This window comes from Molothrus ater, chromosome 6, assembly GCF_012460135.2.
Source record: "Molothrus ater isolate BHLD 08-10-18 breed brown headed cowbird chromosome 6, BPBGC_Mater_1.1, whole genome shotgun sequence".
Classification (NCBI taxonomy): Eukaryota; Metazoa; Chordata; class Aves; order Passeriformes; family Icteridae; genus Molothrus; species Molothrus ater.
This window is the reverse complement of record NC_050483.2, coordinates 17,011,553-17,024,525: the sequence shown is the minus strand read 5'-3', so window position 1 is coordinate 17,024,525 and position 12,973 is coordinate 17,011,553. Positions and strand designations below refer to the sequence as shown.

The 12,973-nt window shown below is 39.4% G+C and overlaps 1 protein-coding gene across 1 annotated transcript in view; it reads left to right on the top strand.

Moving 5' to 3' along the window:
* The window catches only part of LOC118687549 (mucin-5B), a 42,120-nt gene that overhangs the window by 8,999 nt on the left and 20,148 nt on the right, over nt 1-12,973 (top strand). Inside the window, exons 9-19 of the mRNA XM_036384573.2 lie at nt 1,263-1,401; nt 1,989-2,090; nt 2,307-2,376; nt 2,605-2,742; nt 3,298-3,462; nt 4,328-4,422; nt 5,912-6,038; nt 9,054-9,306; nt 10,320-10,372; nt 10,756-10,856; nt 11,157-11,308. Of these exons, the coding sequence (XP_036240466.1) occupies nt 1,263-1,401; nt 1,989-2,090; nt 2,307-2,376; nt 2,605-2,742; nt 3,298-3,462; nt 4,328-4,422; nt 5,912-6,038; nt 9,054-9,306; nt 10,320-10,372; nt 10,756-10,856; nt 11,157-11,308 (1,395 nt within the window). The remainder of the gene's footprint in view (nt 1-1,262; nt 1,402-1,988; nt 2,091-2,306; nt 2,377-2,604; nt 2,743-3,297; nt 3,463-4,327; nt 4,423-5,911; nt 6,039-9,053; nt 9,307-10,319; nt 10,373-10,755; nt 10,857-11,156; nt 11,309-12,973) is intronic.

Sequence of the window (12,973 nt, the reverse complement as noted above, 5' to 3'; positions counted from 1 at the left end):
GTACTGTTGTGGTCTTGATTGCACTAACAAGGCAGAAGTATTTATTTCAAAACACTGATGAGTTGCATTCTGTACTTCCCTCCTTTTTTTTTTTGGTGGTTTTTTTTGTTTGTTTGTTTGTTTTTTGTTTTTAAATATTTTCCTGTCATTTGTCTAAAATAACAATTCAAAACCTTGCTCTGAATTTCAATAGTGTAGGAAAACTTAGAGGTATTCCTCAACCACAGGTAGTTATTACCCACCTTCACCTGAAACTGCTTGTGAAAACTGAGCTCAAGATTTCAGAATGTAGAAAATGAGACTCTTTACTGATTAATTCAGAGACTTTGGCCACTTGAGTGAGGTGAGAAGTCACACCATGTTAAAAAGTGGCATTTCCAACAACATCTGGATCTCCACAAGAATGTTTAAAGGCCAGATCTCAGAAGTCCTGATCTTTGAGAATTATTTGATTTTGAAAAAACCTGTCAGCTTGAACCCATCTCCATTCTCTACTGGTGAAAGGTGATAACATCTTAAGTATATTACTCTCAAAGCAGTTCTATTTCTTACTTTGTATGTGTTATCTGGGCTCCTGAGACACAACGTCATTTTCTAACCATCAGTTATAGTTTGCTATAGGGAGGAATGAAATGTGGTATGGTGCATGGCCAAACATTCTGCAAGCCCCTTTGGATTATCCTGCATTTTGAGAAAATGCTCCTCAAATCCCAGAAATTTTGAGTAATTGAACTTCATGGGCTTTGTGTGGCTTCCATCTTGCCACATCCTCATTTAGTCCCCTCAAGGACCAAGCCTATTTGGCTGGACTCTTTTCTTCTTGTGTGCACTGGTGTGAGAATTGCTCATTATCTGAGGCCCTCCACAATTAGCTGCTGAAACATCCCATCAGTGAATTGTGGAACAGTTGCATCAGCAGCACAAGATGTTGCAAAATCCTGCTTGAAGGAGTTCTTTCTTTCTTTAAAAAGTCAAATAAACAATTTTGGCCCAGAAAACCATCTCTTGCTTTCCCATCTCAGTGTGTCTCTGAGGGAGCCAGCCCAAAGCCCAGCGCAGTTGACTCTCTCACTGATAGGAATTCAACCCGCACACTTTAAGGGCCTAATATACAGGCTTCCACCCACAGGGTTTGAATAAGAAGCCAAGATAATGACCTTAAAACACAAAGAGGCCACATCTGTGCAGATTGAAATGGTGGGTCACTTTTGCTCCCTTGAAGCTGTGTTTATTCTAATGGCTGCTTTTTGGGTTTTGCACAGTACTTGCAAAGGAGGCCACTGGAGCTGTATCTCTCTGCCCTGCTCTGGAAGTTGCCACATAGATGGAGGATTCCATATAACAACATTCGATAATAAGAGGTTCAATTTTCATGGCAACTGTCATTATGTCTTAGCTAAGGTATGAGAAATTTCTCTTTTCATTCCTAAATCTCCTGAGTAGCACGAGGCTTTAAACTGTGCTGGAGCTTTACATGACTTAATTTAATTAAATGGAACCAATCCAGCAAAGCACTTCAACACATGCTCAGTCTTAAACCCCATAAATTTTTGAATTTGCAATGGATTGCAAGTCAGTTGCTGATGCTTAGCTTCAAAGCTTTGCAGCTTCAACATACTCGTACTTTTTTAAAATTAAATAATTTTCTTCATGGATGTATTAGTGTTGATTCAAGCATTTCTTTTGAAGCTTTCTTCATGTGTGACTGTCAGAAGGAAGTGGATGGGCCAAAATTTCATCAAAAAGATTGAATTATCTGTGAATGTCTGCAAATGAGATCCCCACAAGCTGATAGCAAGGAAAAAGAGTGCAAAGGAAAGTTAGTGAAATTATTGACTTTGGCAATAAATAGTCTGCAGTTATATATCAAATACCCCAGTTCTTTCATTACTCCTTCTTAGTCTTTCAGTGACACGTTTTCCTCTTCAAACTCCCAGCTTGTAACATGCTAACAATGTCTGCACATATGTCTTCTCATTTCTTCTCAGAACACTGATGACACAGTTGTGGTTATTGGGGAGATCATTCAGTGTGGGACTTCAAGGACAATGACTTGCTTAAAGAATGTATTGGTCACACTAGGAAGAACTGTGAGTAACTGTCTTTAATTAGCAATACATAGGAGATCACTTCTATTTTCCTTACATTGTCTGTATGGTGTCTGGACACTCATTTACACTGACCCCAGAGGTGATGAGGTTTTGAAGACACTACTTCTCAATGCTTACTGAAGCTTGTCAGGTTGCTCTTGTCTGTCTTATATCATATGCATTCACTACTGTGGGCTTTTTTCCTTTTCCCTGCAGACTATAAAAATATGTTCCTGTGGAAATATCTACATGAACAATTTCATTGTGAAGCTGCCTGTAAGAAAAGGTAAATCCCCTTCTTCACAGAATAGCCTACATCTTTTGAGAAGGATTCCTGCTCCTTTCTCTGAAAAGAACATGATCCTACTCACTGTTAGGTGGATACTAGGTCTGGGATTCCCTGGGAACCTCTGTGTTACTGCATGCACTGGCAAATGGAAGTTCCTGTTTGCTCAGCTTTGCAAAGATTTGCAAGTTCATACACCATGTTTTTCTTTTTCTCTTTCTTCTTTAGATGGCATCACCATCTTCAGACAATCTACATTTTTCATCAAAATCTTGAGCTCAGCTGGAGTGCAGATCAGAGTGCAAATGAAACCTGTAATGCAGCTCTCCATAACAGTCAATCATTCCTTTCAGAATCGCACATCTGGTAGGACACATAAGGCTAAACCCTTCAATGTGCTGGAGAAAATCTCTGTGATGTTTAGTGTGTGCTAATCTTTTAGACTCCATCTGTTTAAGCAGGCCTTCATCAGAGACTTGTGAAGTGCAGACTATGTTCTTGGTTTTGCCACTAATCTCCTGTTTACACCATTTAAGATTTTTGTGTTTCTGTTTCCAGTCTGTGTAATGGGATTACATCCTGTCTCTCTGACCCATTTTGTTTTTCTTTTGCCATTTCCTTTATTTATAAGCCTTTGGGGATGATACTCTCTGTCTGCCAGTGTTTACTGAAGCACATTTAAGCAGTTCCAATCCTTGTGCTATCACTAAGTGCTACTGTAATGGAGAAAAATAATAAATATAATCTAAACACAGGGTCCTATCAGATTTGTGGGAACATCAGGAAGTCTCTGAGGGAAAATGGATTTGTCTCAGGCGAGGTCCATTACAGAGCTAAGAGTGTTCATCTAGAAGCCATTCCTTTTTCATGCATCTAGTGATTTCTTCTTTTCTTTTGCCTTTTTTTTGCCTACCACGCAAGGTCTTTGTGGCAATTTCAATAACATCCAAACTGATGACTTCAGAACAGTCACTGGAGCTGTGGAAGATTCAGCTTCTGCTTTTGGTAACTCATGGAAAACTAGAGCCAGCTGTTTTGATGTTGAGGACAGCTTTGAAGATCCTTGTTCAAACAGCGTGGATAAAGGTACCAGGCTTTTCATCCCTGTCTTATCAGTGCGAAATAATTTTCACATGATGGATAATCAAAAAAGCTTTAGAAATCTCATAAACATCAAAACCCTCTACCTTTAAGGTTATTACTAGAGAAAAAAATATTGTGTTTTGAAGGTCTTTAAGAGGATAGCTTTGCTTTCAAAACAAAAAGACAGCACTACTGGTGAAAGAGCCAACACATACACTGATGACTTGAAAAGCACACACAGTATAAATGACAGCAATTTAGGCTTAAGGCAGAGCACCACTGGTTGCCAATATTTGGGCAAGTTTTTCATCCAGTCTAGGTTGTTACAGCTGTGCTGAAGTCCAGAGAAGGAAGTTATCAACAGTGCAGAGTTAAGCAAGCATTGCACTGTGCTAGGTGTCCTGTCTGATTTTTCACTCTGACTGGATTTGGATATATGTATTATTTGGACTGACCTCTCCTAAGTACTGCCACATATAATTGAAGCTGCAGCTCACAGCCACACAACTCACTGATTATTGCATGCTTGATATTATTACTTGACTATAAGGAATTATCTGGCTGTAAAGAATTAAGAAAGTTTGATGAAAAACAGTGAAAATGGGGAGGTTCTGTACATGTTCTGCAAATCCAGCTGCAGTAATAATGTTAATACTTAGAAGGTGAAACCTCTCTTTTAGGGAAATGGTTGATCATCCATCCAAATATGCTTATCCCTTTGATAAGTTAATGACCTGTATTTCCATCTAGCGTTATCTAAATACTTCAGGACATTCTAGTTCAATGTGATACCTGATAAGAATATTGAGTCAGACAGTAATGTGGTCAGTGAAGTGACTATGGACAATGATATTTTTTCCTACTTCAGAAAAATTTGCCCAGCACTGGTGTGCTCTTCTGTCCAATACAAGCAGTGTGTTTGCTGCCTGCCATTCTGTTGTAGACCCTTCTGTGTACATCAAGGTAAGGTACTGCTCCAAATGGGTGGTTTAATCTAGTCCAGAGACTGATCCCACATGCAGGTTTTCTGGCCTACGGGAGTGAAATTGGTTACAGTAGTGACTGGTCACAAAGAAGTACACTGGTGCTAATTAGAAAAATTATAAAATAAGAGTTTGTGCAAGATGGGCCTTTTTGGCTACAGCCCCATAAATACTCAATAGGCATGACTGGCTTCCGTTGCGTGATCCAGAAACAAAATGAAAAAAATCAGTTCAAGATTTCAAAGTTTCAAAGAGTTCACTCTTCGACTAGCAGAATCAGTGTTTCTGAGTGGAATTGAATTGAGAGTTTTACCAGCCCCATGGATTTCCTCTGACTTGGTTCAAAATTCACATCAAGGGAGAGAATACGAATTTACATTGTTTATATCTCTTTTAATATCTTTGAATCTTCTTAGTCTCCTTGTGTTTTGAATGCATGAAGCTGCCTATATGTTCTTTTGGTGTAAAGCTCTATAATGCTGCTGAGAAAGCTGTCTGAGCTATAGAGTTGCCACATTTATGTGGATGGTAAAGTTCCTGCAAAACCACAGAAAGTTCATGCAGGGTGCGTGTGTGTGTTTGTGTGTGTAAAACAACTTACTGAGAAAATACCTGAGCCTGAAATTTTGCCTACAATGTAATATGTCTTCAAGTACGTTTACAAATATGGCTTATGTTTTACCTGTCCCAGAAGAAAAAATATATACTTCAGAATTAATGTAAACTATAAATAAAATAGGATTTTGCAATTTTCGGTTAACAAGTAATAACCATTTTCTTGCAGATATGTCTGTTACTCCTACTGATATAATCAGATTTTAAACCATGATTCGTGAAAGCTTTTCCACAACATCAGTAATGGCAGGATAAGTCACTGTCTATCCAGTATGATCCTACTGCTCTTGAGTGACTAGCTGTATTTGTATTCTGTTGTACAGCCCACACTGTTAAATTTAAATTCCAGCTATACTTACGTAACTTACAAGTTCTTAAAATGTCATTACATATGACTGACTCTCTATAAACCATCTTCTGTCATGCACCTGTCATGTCATTGGGTGCATCTCAGTTGCTTACCAAATAGGTACACAAAGTGCCAGTCATCACTGTGCAATATTTTCAGATGATATATTTTGACAGGTCCTAGATTGTACATCCTCATAGGAGGCTAGTAAAGACATTTCTTAGTGTTTTAAGGAACTCTAGGTGCCTCTAACTTTTTTAATATTCATCTGTTAATGAGAGTTAGACATAATGTCATTGCAGTTTCTGTAACTGATTTGCTATTTCTCAGGTTTGTATAGTATTTCAGTAGTGTACATTTTCTCTTAAAGATATTAAGTTTCATTAGTAATAATACTTTTTAAAAAATATATTGGTTGACTGCTTTTTTAATTACTACATGTTTTGCTGTTTCTTCTATGAGCTAGACATAATAATACCCATTATTGTCCTTTTCTGTCCTTTAGAGATGCATCTATGACACCTGTAATGCTGAGAAGAGTGAAGTTGCACTGTGCAGTGTGCTCTCTACTTACTCCAGAGACTGTGCTTCAGCAGGCGTGTCCCTGCAGGGCTGGAGGCAGGGCGTCTGTGGTATGTGAACTGAAATTCCTTGGGCAGGGATATGGGGGAACAGCCCCATTTGTGGCAGTCAGTGTCTTTTGTCTTTAGTCATCAAGTTAGAGAGCCTTTGAAAAACAGAATAAGCATTTATTCTATAAAATCTATAAAAAAAGTTTGTGACTGCTTCATGCTCTTACAATGCATGTTCCTTTTGTAAAGTCTTAGGTGAATTCAGTACTCAGATAAGCAAAATAGTATAAGGCATATTACTCAAATCAAAACAGAAACAGGGTTAGTTTAATTTAGGTTTAGTTAGCAATTAAGTTACTTTTGAAGACATGGGCTTCCCCATGTATTTTAATTCCAATACCTTTTTTGCTTAATATTCAGTCCTCTTGTCCCAGACAATACAAATGACATTACTCATTAACCACATTTTTCCACATTACAGTAAAATAGTAATGCTTTTTTAAATAAATATATATTGGTGATATTTGAGAATGTGAAAATCTTTAAAGGCATTTTCAGCTCAGAATTACCTAAAAAATGAACAAAAGTTTCTTGGACATACACATGGTCACCAAATCCTGAGTTCAGAGTCCATGTATGTATGTATCTTCCTTTGGCACTGCCAGAATTTATTACAAGATGGCATCAAATCTGAAAATAAAACTCACTACCTTGGATTCTGAATTTTGCTTCAGTATTCCCAGGTTGTTATTGACGGTCAGACAGTTCAAGTGAGATTTGCCTCTGTCGACATGAAAATAGATGTATGGGTTTCTTGACTAATTGCACATCTGAATAGACAACATAACAATGATTATGTTTTTGGAGCTTGATGCAGCCATGATCTATTTAATTGCCTGACTTAGGAGCCAGCTGGGATACTTAACAGAGGCAAACAATGTGACTGGTGTGACGCATTGCCAGAGGCATTTAAGACTGTGATAAGAACAATTTCACAAACCTGTGCTGAAATAATTCAAAGGAACGAAGTGAAGTCCACAGTAAATTGTTCTAGAATCCTGCAGAGTTATGCACTAGACATAGACACTGTTTATCGAAAGCTTTGTTCCCAACATAGAATTACTGACATTTTTAATGGCAAATCAAGACTGGTTTGCAGCATGGGTTTGGCTAAAATCTGTGTTCTTAAGGCACAGTAGGTAATATTACCTCAAACAGTGCACTAACCTTGAGAAAAAATGCTCATGTTTTAATCAGAACAATCATTTTAGGCCTTGTTTAAGAAGAAATAATCTTTTGGGAACATGGCTGTGATAAGAGTATGGTTGTTTATGACTCACTGTTCATGCATGAAAGACTAAATGAGCCACCACCTTCACTCTGTGTTCTGTCCCATTGTGGGGGTTGGAAAAACTGTTCCAGCTCCTGAAGCTGCATCCACTCTGCCAAGCTGCAGGCAGCATCCAAGGCAGGTTGTATCCCAAGCAAATGTCTGCACTGCAGTCAGCAGAGTGTGTGAAACAAGCAACTCCTGCTAGTTAAACCCTGTGCATGCCTGCTACACTCTCTAGCAGAAGCATGAGCCATTACTGGAGTTGCTGGTTGCCCAGCAGATCACTGGGGTGAGCAGTCTTGGCACTGCTTTTCTAGTGCTCCCTGTGCAAGCTAGCTTGAAGGTATCTTTGGTATGCTCATGTTCTCTGCACTCATGCCTCCAGTTGTGATTTGTCATCTTAGATGCATGTCACTCCTGTGACCATGAGCACTACAATCAAATAACCTTTCTCTTACCAGTCTCACTCTATCTAAAGTGATCTTATTCCTCTATGAAAATTCTAAGGGAGAAAGTAAGCACGCTATTTTATTGTATTAATAGCTAACAATTGAGACAGATATAAATTCATATTCAACATCTTTATTAATATCTTTTTTATTTGACATATTTTGACTTAAAAATACTACTTGCTGTATCTTCAAAGAATAAAAAGTAGGAGAATATGCCTTGCCTGACTTACACATGGGATATTGTGTTTGCTCCAGCTAGGACCAGAAAACCAAATAGTTGATGGTGGTAGGGTGCTGGTCTTGAATGTGTACACAAGCCTAGCACACTAACTAATCTAAAAAAGTGTGCCATGGTCATGGACTGGAAAAACATACAGAGCTTTATTTAAGCCTGGAACCTATTGCTGATAAATTCTTAGCATTGTTGCAAAGCTGATTAGCACGGGTACCCATGATCAAGACTCCTGTACCTTCTAGTGCATCTGTGTGTATCTGAAAAACAGCTGCAGGGTTAGACCTGCAGAATTAGAAAGAGGCCCAAGATGACTAGATCTCCAGTTCTCACTGAATTTCAAAGATATCTGGATGCCAGACTTTCTTGCAGCCTTAGTGTGGGTGATGTTTCCTGACAAAATTTAATGTCATCCCTATGGGTCAGTACTGCAGATTCTATGGCAGACCTTTGATGGTGGTGTATACTGTCAGCCTGTGAAAATTAACCAGCTTTTTACTGTCTTACAGGGTTAGTTGAACTCTTTAGATTTTGGTATTTATCTGTTGGGTTCACCCAGAAATCTTAGAAACTCTTGTTTCTCATTTCCCCAGAGGATGACAGTAAGAGTTTTCCTCAAGACATCTGTGAGAACTGAAACACCCTTTTCTTGGTAGCATCAATCGATTGGCAGAGTTCCTTGTCACTACCATTTAATGTCAAAATTTCTCTCTTACAAAATAGGGTCATTTCTTAAGTTATCCCCAGCCAAAGAAATCATTAGTAAAAGTCAGAAAATAAAATGTTAACAAGTCAGAAGTTACTGGTTTCAGGTTTTGGCATAAGATAGAAATGTAAATTGTGGAAATCACAAAAATATACACCCTGCTGAGTATTTCAGTGTTCAGTGTTATATTGTTTAGGCTATGCAAGTAGATTCTCCCAGAATCCTGGGAGACAAGGTCTGGTGGTTTGATAAAAGCATGTTTATGGCTACCAGTGTGCAGAAAGGCATGCTGAAGTCATGAGAGATGATTGCACAAAGAAGGCCATACATCCCTTTTATTTCTCTTGCAAAGATCCCTCTGAGGAGTGTCCTGAGACTATGGTTTATAACTATAGTGTGAAGTACTGTAACCAGTCTTGCCGCTCGCTGGATGAGCCTGACCTGCTGTGCAAGGTCCGCATCGCGCCCATGGAGGGCTGTGCTTGCCCTGAAGGCACCTACCTTAACGATGAGGAGGAATGTGTGGCTCCAGATGACTGCCCCTGCTACTATAAAGGCAAGATTGTTCAGCCTGGCAACTCCTTCCAAGAGGATAAACTCATGTGGTGAGTTGCTCTGATGATGCAAAGGCTGCTCTGTGCCTGGGGACATCAGGGCTCATGGGGGAAGTCTCTGCTCCAATCCATGAATGGCATCATTTTACAGTTAGGAATAATGGCAAATTTTTCCTAGATTGTATCTTCCCCTGGCAGGAAGTGCAGCCACAGCAAATGTTAAAATCCCATATTCATGCTAGCAAACAAGAACCTGAAAATATGTTTAGTAGAACAATATTTGTAATCTATCTCTTGCAGAGTTCATTGTTGTGTAAAAAATATCCACAAACAGTGGGAGCAAGTTTTCTAGAAGACAGAAGGCTTGGAGGAGTTTCAGGCTTTGAAATGAAAAAGCAAAATGAAAACCACCACACCATCCTGCAGACTATTTAAAAAATAGAAATGGTCCATGAAAAAAAGACCCAATTATCAGTTTTTGAACTGGTTTTGGTTTTTTTTTTGGTTTTTTTTTTTTTTAAGAGAGAAAAACTGGGGGGGGGAAATAATAAAAATAGCGTAATTAATTTGTATCAGCATTGAAAAACAATTGTCATTATTCTCATTTTCAACTACCTTAGGGCATCAATGGAAACAACCACCAGGGGAAGGCTTCTTTATTATCTTTAGATGTTTACATGTTCTCTCTCTAGCTGTCTTCCAACTGAGGACTCTAGACTATTTTGTAATCACATATTCATTTAGTAATTTAAGAGATCTCTTATTTAAGAAAGTATTAGTCTTATCTCATGGAGTGGAATATGGATGCTTAGCAAAAAATTGATTTAGGGAAAACACACAATAAACCAGTGCCAGATGAAGGAAGAGTATTTTAAGAGCTGGGTCTTTTAATCTTCCTTCTGGGGATGGTAATGCATGTCTTTGAAACTGATAGCTGTAACAAATATTCATTTTGATAGGAATTTGTTATTCATGTGACAAGTGAAGCTTTGCAGCGCCTTTCTCCCTGGTGAGGGAGAAAAGTGCAAAGAGCTGATGTGTTTTGTTTTATGGAATCTCTTTAGCAAATGCATTCAAGGAAGATTAGACTGCATTGGAGAAACTGTCTTGGTGAAAGGTGAGATTTTGTTAAATAATGTCAGCATGGTGTCAGCCAGTATTTAGAATGTTTTTCTGTGTTATCTCTCACTTTCTGTAACATTTTAGTATTCTGCACGTTTTTCCATTCTCCCTGAAAGGTGTTAGTTATTGATAACATTTGTCTTTGTAAAATGTCACCAGACTTACTAGACTCTTTATACGATGAGGATATTTCCCAAAGCTTAGAAATTATCTGCCTTCTTCTCCCTTCACTGTTATTGGGCAGAAGCAAAACTATTAGAAACTTTAAATGATAGGCACCTACTGCCCTCTGAAATCCTCTGGCTGGTTTTGCAATTGCTGATGGCATCCTTATTGCTCTCTCTAAATTATTTCCTGAAATGTTTTTTCCTACTGCAGATTGCCCAGCTCCCATGTACTACTTCAACTGCAGCTCTGCAGGCCCTGGAGCGACTGGATCAGAGTGTCAGAAAAGCTGCAAGACGCAGGACATGCACTGTGTAAGGAGCTCACCTCCCAGCATGGGCACAGCACAGCAGGGCTGTGCATGTAGGATTGTCCTTATCAAGCACCAATGGGAACATGCCATGCTGGGCACACACCAACTGCTTCACTGATAACACAGCAGCTGTAGCTAACAACCTACCTGTGATGTTTGTAACATGATTTCCACTAGCTTGCAATTAAGGAGTTTTTTTAAAAAGCCAAAACTTTGGCATCCAGAGCTAGCACATCTCTGCTGGTTCCCTGTTCTTTCTGTGCACTAACAAGTGTCTTCTTCTATATCTTCTAATGTGCAGTATGTCACGGAATGTGTTTCTGGCTGCATGTGTCCTGATGGACTGGTATTGGATGGCAGTGGAGGATGTATTCCCAAAGATCAGTGCCCATGTGTTCATGGAGGACACTTCTATAAACCTGGGGAAACAATCAAAGTGGACTGCAACACATGGTACGTTATCCCAGGGAGTCTTGTTTCATAGCAAAGTTTGTCAGAACTGCCAGACCATAGTGCACCCATGGGACAGGGTGTGCTTTGAAGCCTTCCTCTTCATCATGAGAGCCATTGGGCTGCTAGTAAAAATAAAAGGGGAAGTATTTCTCTGCATCATGCAATACTGAGCCTGCACTTGGAGAGAACCAGCACCAATATCTTCTCTTAAACAATTTTCATCCTTTTCTGTTTCCCCACCAGCTTCAGAAACATCAACCTTACTCTGGCTGGTGTGTGGTTGCTCATTCAATAAGGGGGAATTGAGTTTGTGTGTGCTGGGCACAGCTGAACCTTAGAAAATGATTGAACTTAGTCAAAGAAGAATTGCAATGGTCCTCCCTTGAGACTTGCAGTGCTTCCAGATCCATAGTTCTCAAGATAAACTAATACTCTAGTTGCTCCAATTTCTGGTGCCATAGATTTCACTGTTGTTACTGATCATGGTGGGTAAAATGCTTTCAATCCTTATCCATTATTTAGCAAGGATGAGACTGTATAGTTCTGCCAAATGGATGGGCAGAAAATGAGAGCTAGAAACACTTTGGTCTGATCACCATTGGTACAGGCAGTCAAGTTTGACTTGTGAAGTTAAAACCTGATAAGCTCTTGTTGCTATCACAGAGTCATTAAGAAGTTTTATTGCAGTGAGGGCTTAGTTTTCTTATGAGAAGAGGACACACATGGGAAAGAAAATGCAGTCTCTGCATCATGACTATTAACAGCTAAATTTTCTGTCTACAGTCCTCCTGAACTAGAAGTGAGGTTTGTCAAGGTCTCAAGGTGTGGTGGGTTGATTTTGGCTGGACATTAGGTGGCCACCTAGCTGCTCAATCACTACCCTCCTCAGAGGACAGGGCTGGGGAGAAAATAAGTTGGTCATGGGTCAAAATAAAGCAAAAGCAAAGGCTGTGTGGAAAAGAAAATGCAACCAAAATATTTATCCCCTAGTTCCCACCAGCAGGTGATGTCCAGCCCACTTTCAAAGGAGTAGGGCTTCAGAAAAAAACCCCGTAACACACAACACTCTGTTCCTGCCCCAATCTCCCATTCTCTTAGCTTTTATTGCTGAACAGACATCACACGGTTTGGAATATCCATTTGGCCAGTTTGGGACAGCTGTCCTGTCTCTGTCCCCTCCCAAAACCTTATCCATGCCCCAGCCTACTGCTGAGGGGGAGAATGCACAGCACTGATGCTGTGGGAGTGCTGCTCAGCACTAGCCAATACACTGAGGTGTTACCAACACCTTTGTAGCTGACAATGCAAAGCACAGCTCTGTAAGGGCTGCTGAGGGAAAAAAATTCTCTCCATCTCAGCCAGACCCAAGGAAAGACAGAGATAATATTTGTTCACACCATTGTCACGGAACTGCAACATGATCCCTCACAGATTGAAATTCAGAAATGGTTGAAAAATTCAGTTCTTCACCTTGAATTTTTCTTCTAAACCCCCACCATCTGCTGCCAGGACTCAATTATTTAAAATATATTTGAAGGAAATAATAGAATAAATGTTTCTGGGTAGCAAATGTGAACTTTCTGATTGATATGGCATCTCATAGCATGATCTTAGAACAGTTGAGAGGGCACTGTAAACAACAAACCTTTTAATTATTCTGCCCCT